This window comes from Eschrichtius robustus, chromosome 1 (assembly GCF_028021215.1).
Source record: "Eschrichtius robustus isolate mEscRob2 chromosome 1, mEscRob2.pri, whole genome shotgun sequence".
Taxonomy (NCBI): Eukaryota; Metazoa; Chordata; class Mammalia; order Artiodactyla; family Eschrichtiidae; genus Eschrichtius; species Eschrichtius robustus.
In genome coordinates this window covers 168867683-168884580 of record NC_090824.1, presented here as the reverse complement: position 1 = coordinate 168884580, position 16898 = coordinate 168867683, and the positions used below count along the sequence as shown (strand labels likewise).

Genomic DNA, 16898 nt, shown 5'->3' with positions numbered 1-16898 from the left:
GGACATGCAGTCTGTGCTCTCGGTGGGGGGAGGGGGGGTAGAGGAGAGATGACAGGCCGTGGTGAACGCCGAGGGTGATGGAACGGAGTGGATGCAGGCTAGCTCGAGTCACATGGTGAGAAAACGCTCCTCCGTGACGATGATACTGGAGCTTAAGCCCAAATGGCCAGGAGCTGTGCAAAGACGGGGGACAGTGTTCCAGGCAGAGGAGCTGCTAGTGCAAAGGTCCTGTGGTAGAACAGAAGCCTGGCTGTTGGAGAAACCTAGCGAGGGCCAGTGGGGCAATGATGACGTGTCTGAGGGAGAAAGGGTGGAGATGAGGTTGGACGACAAAGAGAATCTGTCCTAGTTACGAAGAATAGAACAGCTGAAAAAACAAAGGGAATTAAAGCAATTCTTCGCTTAATAAGTTAAATAATTAAAACTGCCACTGGTTCTAAGGTTTTCTAGTTAACACTGTTGCAGCCTTGCCTTTCACAGCAACACTCCTGACGGAGCACTTAATCAGCAACATGTCCACAAGGCAGGACAAGGTAGGACAGAATGGACATTAATCACTAACGTGGTTAAAGTGAAATTTAAATCCACGAGAGAATATGGACCTGTGGGACTGCAGTCACCCTCTCCAGAAAACTGAAGGGTCATTTGAGGGTCACTTGATAGTTATTTGCTTCAGCAAATGTGGCTGTCAGTTATGGCACTGTGGAAAAAACGGACGACCTGGCTGTCCCAATAACAGATTGTGATACACAATTTCTGAGGCTCTCTGAACCTGTTTTCTAAGATCTTTTCCTTTGTTCCTCATTTACTGGACAAGTATTGAATAAGTATTCAATTGCAGGTATTTCCTGGGTGCTGAATATAGCTGAACAATGGTGTGCAAAACAGACACAGTTCTGTCACCTCACGGTCTCGTAAGGACAGGCAGTAATCAAACTGTAACACACACGTACAATGAGAAACCGAAATAAGTGTTAAAAAGAGAATTAGAGCGGTATAGCGAATGTGTAACTTGAGGCCAGATCTAATTTGGGAGACAGGGGAAGGCTTATCTTAAGGAAGTGATGTCTGAATGCAGGTGTAGAAAATGAGCGAGTACGGAGTGATGGGTGTGTATGTGTGTGTGTGTGTGTGTGGCAGGGTGTGTGTGGGTGTGGGTGCGCGTGTGCGGAATGCTCATGGACCAGCGTGAAGAAGGCGGCCCAGGAGGAGGGGGCAGCACAGCCAAAAGTCAGGAGAGACTAAAGACCAGCAAAACCCCAGGGCGGCCGGAGCCCAGAAGGGACAGGGCGTGGTCCTGGATGAGACACGGGAGGAAGGACGAGGCCCCTCCAACACACTAGCAGAGGTGGAGCTGGGGTGGAAGGAGAGGGGTAAGATTTCTGAAAAGTGAAGGACAGAATCTGACGATGGACTGGACGTGAAGGGAAGTGAAAGACAGGCATCAGGATGGCTCCTCGGTTCCCGAGAGCAGGCTGGCGGTGGGGTGGGGCAGGGGGCGCGTGGTGCCCATATACTTGAGTTTGGTTTTGAACATGAATTTAAAGGGCCTTTGAGACCTCCACGTGGAAAGTGTCAACTTCGGTTGGAGATATAAATCTGACAGTCACTAAAGCCACTGACGCGGGTGAACTTCTTTCAGAAGGGAATACGGAATGGGAAGGGGAGGTGGCCTGAGACAAGCTCTAAGTCGTGTCTGGAGACAGCAGGACGGGCTGGCAGGGGCATGGAGTGCAGCGGGGACGAGGAGCTTCAGGAGGTGGAGGGGGGCAGAAGCCGGGGCCCGGGGAGAGCCTGGCCAACAGGGGTGCCCACTGCGTGAGGACGCCTGAGAAAGGCCTCCTGCTTCACCGACACGGAGGTCACTGGGGACTTCGGCAGATGACGGCAAACTTGCTCATGGTAGCCAATTACACCACTTTTAGTTATCATGACTTGGCAGACCTAGGGCACATCGAACTACAAGAAAAATCTGATTTGTCCTGAAGTGTCTCAACTGGAAATCACTGCACTTTGAAAGTTCATTAGAAGCAACATTACAGAAAAGTGTCAGCAACGTAAGATCTTCAAGTGTCTTATAAGCCAAAGTATTAAATTACATTTAATATAACTTAAATGTTAATTTTAATATATTCAATTCTCTCCACAGTGGTAATTCTTGTATGGAACACACGGTGCTTCCCAGCTATCTTTAGCTAGTCAGGAGGTTACTGTACTTCTCTATGACAACGAAAGATGCCCAAGTACCAAGGACTGTCTCCCACTCACCTCTGGTCGATCTTCCTCTGCTGCAGCATGTCTTTTATGAGGGCCGTGCGCACAAGAGCACTGCCATTTGAGTGGCTCCAGCACCAGAACTAGGAGAGAAGCAGAGTCTTTACTTAACTGGGGGGAAAAATGGACAATAGTATTAATGAAATCCAACAGATATCACTTACTGGCATCCTTCTTCCAACAAAAGAATGGGAGAAGATCTTTAGATCTTGGTCTGCTAAAGAACTTGGCACTACAAAGTACTCTGGAAGGCTGGAGAGGAAAACACGAATCGTAATGTAAGAGCCTGTGCTTCAGGCAGGATAAGCGTGCTCTGCAGACCCCACATTTAATTAACGTGCACCCTACTCAGTGGCCGTGCAGTGGGCACCGTGGGTGCCACTGATGAGCCTAGACATCTCATCTAAAATGCGTGCGATGTGCTCAATTATCACAGTCGTTATACTTATAGCGGGGGAACAATCCAAAGGAAGCATCTGAAATATTTTCCAGAATGACTATTAATCAAACATATGCAATTTCTGAAAAACATGTCCACCATCGTTCTCTCAACAGGCTATGGGTAGGAGATACCAGGCACAGCAGACCAAACCAAACCAAGCCCACAAATCTCCCGAGAAGCTTCCACCCCCTTCTCATCTCCCCCTTCTCTGCTTCCCATCTCCCAAAGGCAGGTGGACTCCGGGATGTGGGTTAGAGAGCAGTTACTACCGGGCAAGCTCACTGCACTTGAAGACATCTCTTTTCCTTCCTCTGCTCACATGGCCAGGCAGGGGACAGAGGCAGGCCCTGTCACAGGCTTCTCAACACATAATGCACGCTGGCCACAAAGTTCAAATTCAAGGGGAGGCAGAGGAAGACTCAAGCCGCGTGCTCCCAAGCCCCTTCCTCAGCACTGCACTCCTAGAAGGTACTCGTACTTTGTTCACAACACTGCTTATCTGAAAAAACTAAGGAGGACTTGAATGACATTAAAACAAAACATCCCCCAAATCCGAATACTAAATAATATTAAACAAGTAAAAAATTAAAAAAGAATTTTCTGGTCACTTTTGGAGGATTCTAGGAAAGAGCTCCTTCTGAAAACTGGTTAAGTAAAGGGGAAAAAGTAAACATTGATACTGCCTTCCTCATACAAACTGTATTTTAGGTACTAAAGAGTTGCTGAGAGAACTGGAATATGACCAATAGCAATCCTCAATAAATGAAGGATCTGGGCAATGATCCTCACTGCTAATGAATAACCATTTTTGGCAGCTAAACCCACTCTGTAAAAGGGGAACTTAGCAGTGGGTGGAGGAGGCTGACTGCTGTGGGGCCCACAGGTTGGTCAGCGTCACAATGATGCCCGGAGCCCCGGCGATGCCACAGGGGGTGCCCAGCCCACCTGAGGAAGCGTTCTTGCCCCAAACCTGGAACTGAACCTAATTACAGCTGACCCTTGAACAACACCGGGGTTAGGTGGGCAGACCCTCTGCACAGCTGAAAATCTGCATATAACTTATAGTTGGCCCTCCCTATACGTGCTTCTTCTACACCCATGGTTCCGCACCTGCATATTCAACCAACGGGGATCCTGCAGTACTGTAGTATTTACCGTTAAAAAAAAAATCTGCGTGGAAGTGGACCCACGCTGTTCAAATCCGTGTTGTTCAAAGGTCAGCTGTAATTATTTAAGCCCCTAGAGCTAGCTAACATTTCATATACAGTAGACAGAGGAACACATTAAAGGACACCACAGTGATAAACCCAGCAATATCTAGAAAGGGAAAAAGTCCACAGAACATTTGACCTAGTTTTGTCAACAACAAAAAAAAATGGCAGGTAAAAAAAAAGGATGGAAGGAGACTGTCACAGATTAAAAAGCCTGAGACAGATCATGCAAGTTCAATGTGACCCTGATCTGAACAAACCAACCGAAAAAGACACTTACAAGATACGAACGCAAATAAACACTGGATGATTGACAATACTACTGGAATTATTATCAATTTCTTTTCAATGGATGTTGACATTGCGATTATGTTTAAAAAAATAAGTCCTTATCTTTAAAACAAAATATTCATTAAAGCATTATTAAAAATAAATATTCCATTAGCCATTACTTGAAAGTTATCAATGACAGCAGAGTTTGATGATTACTCCTAAGAAGTCACTCCCAGCCATGAACCACACTGTCAAAGCTGGACTTACCAGGTGGATATCATGTAGCCCTCGTTAATGGAACAAACTCTCCACCCGGAGGCACCTGTCCTCTTGACTTCTCTGTCCCAGTCTGAGTAAGTTTCAAACAGCGGAGTTTTTTGGCTGCTGCCACCCCCAGCTCCAATGCCACCGCCTCCTCCACCTCCTGAGGGTATTCCATTAGCTTTGCTGGCTGTAAGAAAAAGCAATAGTATTAATTCTGCTTCAAATTCCCTCTCCTCTCTCCGTGCCTCCTGTCACAAACACACTGCAACGTGGCACCTCTTCCCTGTTTGTCTCCAGTCTCTCCAAGGCCCCCCTACCCGTTCTGGCCGTCCTGGGGAAGGGGCGGCCCCCCCGCAGAACAGCCCACTGTGTCCCGTCCTCGTCCAGCTCGTCCCCACCCTGCAGCACCTTCGATACCCTGTCCTTCCGCTGGCTCTGCCTTCAACGCCTTCACTCACAAACGGGCAACCTTGGCTTTGAAAGGGCTTTCACGTGACCACACTGGACCACTCTCGCTACTACGCTGCACAGTCCCCCTCCCTTCTACTGGCCACCTTCTGAAAGGGTGACCGACGCCTGCTGCTCACGTTTCCTCCTTAACTTTCAATTGTCTTCTATCCCTACCGGTTTACGGACACCATTCACAAGTCTCCCTCAACTCCCTACCCCAAGCTATGGCGTAAATCCAAGTCACTGCTAGTTTTCTTCCCACGTTTTGCCTGGAAAAATGAATGCATCCAACAATCACCTCCGTTCTCAAGCTGTCCGAATCTTTCATCTTTCCAGTGTTTACTTCTTAACCCTTTTCTATGTATGACTCGCTATGACATTCTTGGTCTATCTCTACACGATTTTTCTTTGATAAGTTGACATAGATTCCTTAGCCTCCACCAGAGTGCCAGGCCACTGGAGACTCAGCAGAGGGCCTAGACTTGACCTTCCTTAGCAAGGAGCCTTCTCCACTTGAGAGGCGCGGCCACCTGCTGGGAGCATGCGCACAGCCTCAGGAGGGCCTCAGAGTGACCACAAAGAAGGGTGTCCCACAGGCAGCTTGATCTGGGTGACAGACGGCATCCCTCTCCTGGCCCAGGGTCTCCCTGTGCAGGCTGCAACCACGGCCAGCCTCTCAGCTGACAGCCCGACCGATGTTCTGCTGCACTCAGACCAGCCTGCAGCTGCCACAGGACACACTTCCTGAAATCAGGCTTTCAGGACGCTACCCTTGCCCCCAACTGTGCAATCATACTCATTTCCAACTGAATCCAGCAAACCTAAACAACTTCTCTTAAAGAGCCCTCGCAGACCTGCCCTGACCGTTACTGCCCATTATTCCCGAACTCCCAGAACTCCCATCCCCCTGCAGCCGTGAAAACCCTTCTTTGTCCCGTGAACATGCCACGCCCGTTCCCGTGGACTATTTACTAAACCTGGTGCAAAACAGGTATCTTCTGAGAACCTACCACGTGCTAAGGCCTGAACACTGACAAGCGAGCTAAGATCTCACCCCTACTTTGAGGCGTTGGTGACAGCGCGCCGGGTGGACGAGAGCGATGCGGGCGGAGGGGGAAGCCCACTGCGGCTGGGGCTGCAGGCTGGGGCGGGAAGGTCTCCGACCCGAGCAGCTCTGAGCAGAGTCCTGAAGAACCAGCCAATGCAAACACTCGCAGGTGGCTGGTGAGGAGGAGACGGGCGTGCTGGGCAGAGCGGGACGTAAGACATGCGGAAGGACGGCACAGTGTCGAGTAATGAACTACAGCGAGCGCAGTAAGGGTGCCAGAGGTGGCGGAAGGGAGGCTGGGAAACGCGACGGGGCCTAGCCTCTCAAGCCGTGCCGCACCAGACAGGAACCACCAGCCACACGTGCTGCTTAAATTTCAACTGAAATTTAAATTAAACAAAGATTTTAAAATCAGTTCCTCAATTGCACCAGGCACATTCAAGTGCTCAACGGCCACATGTGGCCAGTGGCTTCTCTACTGGACGATGCAGGTGACAGAACATTCCCATTACTGGATGGCGCTACTCTAGATTATGAAGGGTCTCAGGTGCCAGGCTAGCACTTTTGCATTTTATCCTTTAAGTGGCATCAGAATTATAATTATGATGACTCTGATTTTAACAGAGCTTGTTAAAAATTAAAATGCTACTTCTAAGCCCATATCCTGGTGGGCCACTCTGTCTCAGTGCCTGCTCTGGAGTAACAACCACCAGAAGACGTGCTGGGGAACTGGGACTTGTGATCTCTCCAGAACGCGGAACCTGCGTGGAACTTCCAGGCAATTCCCATTTCACATGCTGTGTAGCAGAGCACCAAAAACCACAGCAAGCTAGCCAATACTAGAAAACCTAAGGAATTCATCATATGACCAAATTAAAGGGGAAAAAACCCTCGCAAGTGCAGAAAAACATTTGATAAGAGTCCAACACGTGCTCATGATATAAAATACAGAAAAATTTAGCAAATTGGGAATCAAAGGGAATTTCCTTCACTTGATAAAGGGTACTTATCAGAAACACGCAGCAAACATCATCCTCGTTAGAACCAGGAACAGAAACACTACCTGCCACCATCATTACTAAGCAACACTGCACAGAGGTCCCCGCCAGGCAGTGACCACCACCACCAAAAGAGAAGCTGGAAGAACACACTGGAACTTTGTAAAGAGCTATGTAAATACTTGGCAGCTCAGCCCTAGCTGGGAGTCCAGACCTGCATACTTTTCAGTGTTCTGAGGTTACAGACTTAGGAAGCTAGGCTGAGAACATGCTCACTGTTTACAAGATTGGTCCTCTGGCAAAACATATAAAGTCTCAAGATCTAACTAAGAATAGGTGAATTCTTCTGAACACAAAGTGAGAGCAACTACAAGATCTTGTACTGTTTGCTATTTCACAGGTTTTACTTGTTCAGAACCTGTCCATTTCTCAGCAACCAGGACCAGATCTCTGATATACTCAACATCTTCACTGAGAGCTTATTATGGAAGGTGTAGCAGGTACCCAATCTGCCATTACAAAGTCTGGAAATTTTAATGCTTTTCAGAAAGTCCCACAGGCCCGATGCCTGTGGCCTGCTCTACTAGTGGATTACTAATAGGGGCTGCAGCAACAGACTGGCCAAGCCAGTCGTCTTAGGAAGATCTGGCTCCCCTGACGGTTACCTGACTGAGGTTTTAGGACACCCCTCCTCAGCCAACTGAAAATGAAACAAGGTCAGCCCTCCTGACCGTCACTATCTTCCGTGACACAGTTCACAAGTCTAATCCTAGACCGAGTTGACATGATCTTAGAGTTTCCACTTAACTAGCCCCCTCCATATTCAGAATGGCCTCAAGCAACAGTAAAGACAATAAAAGTGGTCAACAAATGAAAAGAAAGCCTATCGCTTTGATGGCACTGCAGAAACGAGAAGTCACAAAGAAGGGCGAAGAAGGGAAAAAGAGAACTGCGATCATTAAGAAGTTCAAGAGAGCGGAGTCAACAAAGCCGTTCGGACAGGAGATTCGGACTTGGTGGGCCTGGGGTGGGGCCGGCATGGCTGTCCTTCTAAAAGCTCCCCCAGGGATCCCGGTGCACAAGGCTGGCGCGCTCCTATTCCCGAGACACGAGGACCAATCACAACCATTTACAGCTACACTGAGAATATTTTAAAAACTGACAAGCAACAAACTTTAAAAATTTCTACACTATTTCAAATGGATTTTGTCCTCTGTAAGTGGTTTTCAAATAAGCATCTAAAGGAAAACCTAATACTAAGACCCATGTTTAAAAAAAAGGATAAAATTACAAAGTAAAATAACGTCACTGAAATTGTCCATCTTCTGCTGTGAGCCTACACTGCACCTTGAGATTATGTCACCGCATCTGCAAGCAGGTGTCTGTCATGCAGTGGAGCTGCCAACACTGAGGCTGCAGGTAACCTGAGGTTTTCAATTCTTTAGTCCAGAAGTATAACGAAGATGGATCTGTATTTTTGGGACATTATTTGTCCAATAATAAGCTGACTAGTGAAAACAGCATCCTCGTGGTTTCTTTCAAGTTAAAAGAGCAAAAATAGAACCATCGTTCCTGTTTGTGCCAGTGCCTCCTGCAGTGTCAGCGTGTGGAGTGTCCCGAAGTCTGTGGGTGCTGGGCATACTCCCATACTTCAGGATCCTCACAGAAGTACCTGGATGACTGGCTTTTCACTCAAGCGATGCCGAACACGAAAGAAAACCTCAGAAGGCCTAAGGCCAGCTAAAAGATTCTTAAGACAATTGCAGGGGACATCCTCTAGCTTCACATCTTATTTGTGGAAACAGCTTTGTCACCTACCTGCCTGCAAAAAGGACTTCTTTAATCCAGCCAATGAATCAAGGTGTCATCCAGAAGTTCAAGAGTGGATTATTGGGCCTCTTTCACTCACAAATTAATGAATTCTGACTGCAGTGTGTGGAAATTTCAGGCTTCTTTTGCTCTTAAAGGTGCAGTTTATGCTTCTGCAACAGCATGGAAGGATATGAAAGGATGTTACCCTATGAGGAATCTTAACAAAACTTTGGCCAAGTGTTATGTTTATGAAGTGACTGTCAAGGAGGAGGAGTCTGAAGGATGCAATATAAAAAGTGTTCCTGAATATTTTAAGTGTTACTTATCAATTGTTATTTTCTCCACAAGCTACATATGAGAAGATACAGAGAAGTGACTGACGGGAATAAGGAAACCAGTAGTAGGAAAGCTATGGACTGAATAAACTGTTATCAACCCAGAGATGCCCACGAGGAACGGATGAAGACAACCGTGAGAAGTAACTGAAGCAGGCATCACGTCACCAAACGCATAATGAAGTTCACTGTACTTGCTGAACATTGTGCAGAACTCATGGGTCTGTACCCTGGACTGAATCGTTTCTACTAGGAAAAAGGTATCACCCAGAATTGGTCTTGACCATCAACAAATGCAAGTGGGAATCAAAGGCTCTCCTACGACTCTTGTGCCCCTTGAAGCTTTCATCTCAGTTACTCTCTCGCAACTCTGGGTGAGAGTCCTGTTGAGGATAACCCTGATGATCACGGTCTGCAGCCTGAAGATGCGCCAAAGGAACATTTGCCTAGCTACTAGTGCGGATCTACAATACTTTATTTTCGGACAATAAGTGAATTTTCTTTAGGTTAAGAAATAAACTTTAAAAATTAGTTGTATTGGTCAAGCCTAGGTTACAATTAGTTGCACTGTGACAAGAAAAGTTAAATTATAAGTATTTCGTTATCCCATTTCTGTTAGTACCATAAGATAAAAGCTATGACCTTTGCATCATCTCTATGGTGTTTACAAGTGTACTTATACCATATGCATCTGCAGATACTGTGTATTGTTCCTACATTTTAATGCATTTACAATACAGTGATACTGGAATATACTTTTATTATACAGATTATTTAAATTACTACATATGTTCCGAGGTAACAAAATGTAAAGGACCAGTAAAATTAATAATTTATAGGCTGCCCGTCCAGACCATGCTGGCTGGGGTGAACGGCCCTTTCACTATAAACGTGTAGCTGAGTCATCTCTCTCCCTTAAAGACTGGAAGAGCACATGACCCAGCAGGCAAATGGACACGTGGTCACTAACCTACGAGGGGCTAATGTCAGACATGACCTCATTGTTTTTTCTCTAGCCTTTTATGAGGTTAAAAAAAAAGAAAACTGGTTGATCAAAATTAGCTTTGTATATAAAAAGAATGCACAGAATTACACGATCACTTGGAATATTCCTTGGTGATGTCATCACTGACATATATGTGTACAGAACTATTCACTTTTATAAAAACCGTTTAAAATACACTTGTCCTTTGGATGAATGCTCATCTTCCTTTCATGAATCTTATTCAGAAATATAAAATGAATATCTTGACAATCTTAATGAAGTCCACGAAAAGGTTTAGCTATTTCAGCTTCTGCATGAAATCACACCTTGCCAAAAAAAGATCATGAGTTTCAAATATCTTTTAATTTTCTGCCAGTTTTCTTAAAAGATAAGATTACTTTAACTCAAATTACCACTTAATAGGTGGGGAGGGAGAGGTATCTTCCTTCATCATAAAACACAAGCCAGTGACTATAGGCAAAATACTTGACATGATTCTCATAAGCCTATGTTTACAGTTGCTTATAGGTTCTTCCCCGTCACTTTTTAAATGTTATCTGACAAATGTTATCTCTTTTAGTATATAGTGCTTACTTCTCTAACAGTTATGAAGCTAATAATTCTACAATCATTAAAGCTCATGTACTTGGAGGCTTCTCATAAAACATAAGAATAAAATTTAGACAATGTAAAGTTAGTCACAATAGTTAATATTTTCATATTTACCTGAATTGTGGTATTTTTTCCCAACATATTCAAATGCAAAGAGTAGCTGGAGGTCTGTTGGCTGGGAATAATGAGCTATTGCAAGGCATACCTAGGAAAAATTCTACATTTAGAATTGATTTCAACATACTTAGTTAAATGAAATGTACAATAAGGCCTTGAGTGTGGGAGCGTCATCCGGGGCAGGGATTATAGACTTATTTCCATGTTTTCCTGTTGACCTAGAGTGTGAAAGAGCTCCTTAATGCCAGGGATTTCATTCATTGTTGTGCCCCATGACACTGTTTAATCTTTAGTGACTACATGCTAAGTATTCAGTAAGTGTTTGCTGAGTTGAATTTTAACAAGAATGTACTTTTATTCAGATAAACAAAACTTGAAAACTAATGAAGCATTCTCCAAAAAGGCAGTGACATATCCACTCCTAAAAAAAAGAAAAAGAGAAGTTTCATGTTTTATGGACTATAATGATTTAATACCATCAATTTGGAAGGCTTACTGTTAGGTATGAACTTTTAATGTTCTTACCTCATGCATTAAAAATCTAAACTTAATAGGAAAGCTACAATTTTTTCTTACAAAAAATAAAAATTAGTAAGAAATCCAGAGGAACATGGGTGGCTCAAAGAGGTACATCAAAAAAACTGTGTTTAAATAAAATGGTTTGAGACTATGCCTATGGTGGAAAAAGTGTGGGCTTTGGAATCCAACAGATCAGGGCTTGAATCCCAGCTCTACCAAGCACCTGCCATGTAACCTGTGTGAAGTCAACTCATCTCTCGGAGCCTCGATCTGCGCACCTGTACAATGAAGATAATACCTAGGCTGCGGTGAGGATGAATAACTTTAGCATACACCTGGCCTCGGGAGGAGGGCCACGTGTGGAAACATGGCTGCGATTACCCTCTACTGCTGTTGGAAAGAATGAAGGATAGTGCTCTGTGCCCATAAAGCCCTGGACTAGACCATGGGAGAAAACACTCCTAAATGAGCAAAGAAGACAGAAGAAACTGAAGACATATGCAAGGAGAGAATAATAGATGTTCTTACTTCAAAAGATTAAGCATCATTTAGAAGAAAAAGCATTAAGCCAGAATGATATACTTTTGACAGTGAGCAAGCAAGAAGTTTAGTTAATTGTTAGTCCATGTCAAATTAGTGGTGTCTGGGGTGGGTTGATGCAAATTCTATTGACTGGTAAGTATGTGTCAGTTGCTTGTTGAAAATATATTTTAAGAGTCTTCTATAGAATAAATGTGTCCTGTCTTACTAAATTAAAACATACATCTAAGAGAACAGAGTTATCATTAGTTTTAGTTTTGACTAAAAACAACAACAACAAAGAAAGCTCCTTGAAACTTACGTAATACCCTGCTTTTCTTAATGCCTATGGGAGAGCTTTCTATGAGAGTCCCACCCAGGAAATTTAGGAGACAGTGACCTACATTCCCATCCCCTACCTGTTCAACAGTCTTTAAAGCACTTCTTCCAGCAGCAAACTACTGAAATCTACACCTTGAAAAAGTCCTCCTCACTTCCTGTTCCTCTGGGCACCATATTTAGTTTATAAGCTTTGTTGCACTTTTCTCAAGATTCTTTTTCATTTTTGTCCCATTTTTCTACACCATCATAGTCACAACCTTAAGCCATATTCGCCTTACGGCATCTCTGTGGGTTTCCCTACATTCTTAAAAAAAAAAAAAAAAAAAAAAAAAAAAAATCAACAACACTTAAGGGTTCTCTTCCAAAGATCAAATTTTGACCAACAACTTTGTTCTCTGGATAATCTGCTGTGGTTCCCAGATACCTGCATACTAAATTAAACTTTCTTATTCTAGATTCTTCACCAAACCAGCTCTCCTCTACCAGCCATCCTGTGCCCTCCCCACCATCCCTCAGCCGTCCCTGGTCTAGAAGCACATACTGTGTCTGACTCAGTCCTAGCCATCCCCTCGGCCACACTCTGCTCGAGAAACGCTTCCCTGCTGCTTAGCCAACCACGCTGTCTCTGTCCTCACCAGCCTTCCCAGACGGAGCCAATTGCACAGCATTGACTGTGGAAACCCTCCCGTTCTCTCTGAATAACAACAGTTCCAACAGAAAGCATCTCTTCAGTTAACTGTGCTTATGGAGCGGTACTTTCCAGGTCTTCACCCAATAGTCATGAGCGTGGATAAAAAGGAGGACACAGGGTTCTTTGTTTTACTTCCACCACAAAGTTCAATTCCTCAAGGGCAGGCACTACGTCTCCTTCCTTCAACAGGTATTTACAGAGCCGCCGCCATCACGTCCTAAGCCCTAGGGATGCGGGAGTGAACAAACAGACACAAACCCTGTTCTCATTAAGCTTACATTCTAGTGGGGAAGACAGACACTAAACCAGAGAAACAGGAAAGACTACAGTAAATTAGACAATGATAAGTGCCAAAGGGGAAAATAAATCCAGCAGGGAAGAGGATGTACAGTGTTACAGTGAGGGAAGAAGAGAGCAGGTTAATAATTTAGAGAAGGAGACCAGGAGAGGTCTCTCTGCACAGATCTGAGGAAGCCCTGAAGACCCCTGCATTTCTGCCATCTCATCAGTAGCTTTCTGGAGGTGCTTTGTGCTTAATAGCTGCTGCACTAAAAATACTAGTTCACAAAATAAGTTACTAATATAGTCAGGAAAATGCTCCAATTCAATAATACTAGATATCACTTTCTCTGAGACATTCAGAAAGCAGTCATGGGCCTTGTTTACACAAAAGAAATCCACACATCACTGATGATGGAATATGTTTTTTATGGCCACAAAGCCTATCTGCTAGGCAAAACCCAACGTAGCCCATTTCTAAAAAGCCCTTAAAATAGCACAACCTCACGTTTATAAAGGTTAGGAAACAAATGAGTTTATTTAATGGCATCCACATTTAAAGGAGACTATAAATACTGTAATAATATGAAACCAACTCAGTTTAATCACTGGCACAATGGTTGATTTTGGGGGGGGGGGGAAGGGGACACAGCCTGAACTATAGCTGTTGTTTAGCAGTGTAACCACAAGTGTGTAGGACTTAGCTCAGGTAACCTCAGTACGGGGTACCTCTGGGAACCCTGACAAAGGCACACACAACTTGTGTCATCCAGGTTACATTCCTGTTGTCACTGCAGGACACTCTGAGAAGATCGAGAAAGGCAGGAGTCCTCTTCCTTGAGCTTTTTCCCAGAAGTCCTCTTCCTTGAGCTTTTTCCTACACACTATTTAAAAAGCCTACACCCACATTCCTAGATTCCATCACTAAGAGTTTGACTTAAAAAAGTAGGTCTCATTTTCATGTAAAATTATTCTAATTTTGCAACGTACTCCCTAAGTGTTAAAAAATTTCAGAAAAACTCTCTCTACATCTTTAAAAACTGCCTCTGAAATAGTTCATTTGGCCTGGCTATCAGAGAAAATGAAGAAAATATTTATTAAAGACATTAAATTATGGTAAATATTTAATTGGAGGAAAAAAAGTAAACTACTTTTGAGGTGATTTTTGGACCAAGGCTGATATTCTTGTCTGGACAGAAGCCAGAAGTACCCACGGTTGGTGGTTTCTCCTCCCAGACCAGCTGGGGGCACAGCACTGGAGAAGATTAACACACAGCCAGTGCTGGCACGTGGGCAAACAAAACTGGTTTCCTGTATTTCTGTGGTCTGAAAGCCACTGAGGAGTAAGTCTCAGATTAAAGGCAAAAATGGCAATTCAGGAAAGGCCAACTTGTTCTTTAAATAGATGAGTTGAATTTTTATTTCTAGAAAGTATGCCTGAACAAGTGGTTCAGAGCCAACTAATTTGAGAATAAAGTGGAGACAAATGGCATATATTTCACTTACTATCTTTTATATATATATATATATATATATATATATATATATTTTTTATGTAAGTGATAAATCATTAAAAACAATCTTTTGCCCCTCAGCAAAGGTTCTTCAAAAGGAAATGGTGGCTCAAAGTTGCTTTGAGGCCAGATGTCCAATTCTAGATATCCAAATTCCTTTTCTCTTTACATAGACCTTTCCCAAAAATCCTTATTTACAATCCAAGAATAATGAGGATGAATGTCATCTAATTTTGTCGTAATACTACTCAGGAAATACCAACTAGATTACCAGAAGGCTTTAGAGCAATAATTAACAAAATGTGAACCAATTTAGCATTCTGAGATTTCACAATTCAAATAGGAATATTAACTGCTTTCAGTATTTCCAAAAATAATCAATGGTTTACCCACCAGAGAACTCTGAACACGCATCTGGTCATTTTAAAACAATTCACAAAAATCAAAGCATTTCCAGAGAAAACTTAGCATTCAAAGTTTCCAGGAGGTAGAATCAAGCTGTAACTCCCCAACTGTTACCTAATTTTAGATGAAAACTTTCACTTGAAATAACACGGTGTGCTAGAATTTTTGTTTTTAACTCATGAAGCCATTAAGCTTTGGCAGCCATACATGACTTAACCCTTTGTGTTTGAAAACATGTAAATCAGGGAAAAATTTCTCCATTTATATTCTTAATGCCAATGCTTCTTTTCTGTATTTCCCCCCTTATGATTGTACAAAGACAAAAAGAGTATTTCTTTTGGGTGTGAGGTAACTGCTTTTTATATCTTGCAACAGTGGGGAAAGGATTTTTGCCAGAAACCTGGTCTTGGGAAAGGGCATAAAAAATTGGACCAGCCTAGCCTGTTTTGAGTAGACAGTTCAATGAGGCCCCCTATAGCACTTACCAGCAGCAACAACAGGGAAGGGATATTCTGAATTTCCACAGCACTTTTTATCTGTTTCATTCATTTGGAAGCTAATCATTTATGTGTGAACATCTTTTATGCTGCTACTTTGTACTGTTGTTTTCATTTGTTCATGCTTTATCTCCTCAACTAAACTTAGCGCACTGCCTCACACATCAAACATGACCAACAAGTACTCTAGATGGTGCAAGAACGAGCCAGATAATTATGCTTTGCAATGACTGAAATACTGTCATCTGAAAAATAGAGGAGAGAATGGGAGAGATATCAACTTTCTAAAAGAATATTGGGCCACTGTATCAATTTCTTATTTTAAAAATATCGTGTCCTAACACCATCTCCTAAGTTCCATGGTGCCCCTATTCTTGAAATGATACACATCCTGAAGGTAACGTTTTCACAAGCAGATTCCTGATGCTCTGATTAAATTACAACTATATCTGAGTTCAAGAAAGTAACTTGGCTAAACTATTTTATATGCAGTCTACTACCTAATTAATTCTAAAGTCTTTCTACGTAAGAATAGGCATCTCAAATTAGTAAAATGCCAAAATCACAAACTGCAGAATTGAACGGCTAAAAGTAGCCTTAAAAGTTATCTAGCTGAATTTCCCATCCTGCAGCATGAAGAAAGTAGTTATACACACTCTACCTGAAAATGTTTAGCCATAGATCCCACCACCATTCTGCTACATAACCTGGCTGCAATGGTCAGACATTTTCAGACATTCGTTTCGTGTTTGCCCTCCTATAAAGAAACTATTGACTCTGGTTCTAAAAATAAATCTATCACCTCCTCACCAAACCATAAGAAGACAGCTGCCTTAAGATCTTTCTGACAGCCACATTTTGATATCAACAGAAAATTTACTGCAGTAAGTCTACTGACCATGGAAAACAAATGCACCCCTTCTTGGTGGCACAAAAGCTCCCTCATCGTTCCTCTATTCCCGATACATGAGAGCAGGCTTCTCCTGGAGATTCTGTTACTATTCTCTGCATTTGCTGAACCATAGACTGGCCCGGGGGGCTTTAGGACCACCAGCTTCACTCCTCTGCTAAACCCAAAATCTGGAATCAAAGAAGGAGGAATTTCTGCCCTTGAATCTTACTCCACGAGTTTGCAATAAACATTCCCCGGAAGGCAGGGGAAAAACAACCCAATTAAAAAGTCCCTAGCTTTTAGCTGCCTGTGTGGAATATCACTCAAATTAATTCATTAAAATTTCTCTAAAGCACTAATATTTATTAGGCCCCTCCGATAACTACACATTTACCTAACCCTTACGTAACCTAAGTCTA

The 16898-nt window shown here is 43.3% G+C and overlaps 1 protein-coding gene across 2 annotated transcripts in view; it reads right to left on the bottom strand.

The window, feature by feature from the left end:
* Positions 1-16898, bottom strand: part of MTMR10 (myotubularin related protein 10) — a 44473-nt gene that overhangs the window by 12893 nt on the left and 14682 nt on the right. For both annotated transcript variants that reach the window (XM_068559191.1, XM_068559196.1), the window contains exons 6-9: positions 10819-10909; positions 4468-4651; positions 2439-2526; positions 2269-2357 (exon numbers count right to left, since the gene is read on the bottom strand). In XM_068559191.1, coding sequence (XP_068415292.1) covers positions 2269-2357; positions 2439-2526; positions 4468-4651; positions 10819-10909 — 452 coding nt within the window. The remainder of the gene's footprint in view (positions 1-2268; positions 2358-2438; positions 2527-4467; positions 4652-10818; positions 10910-16898) is intronic.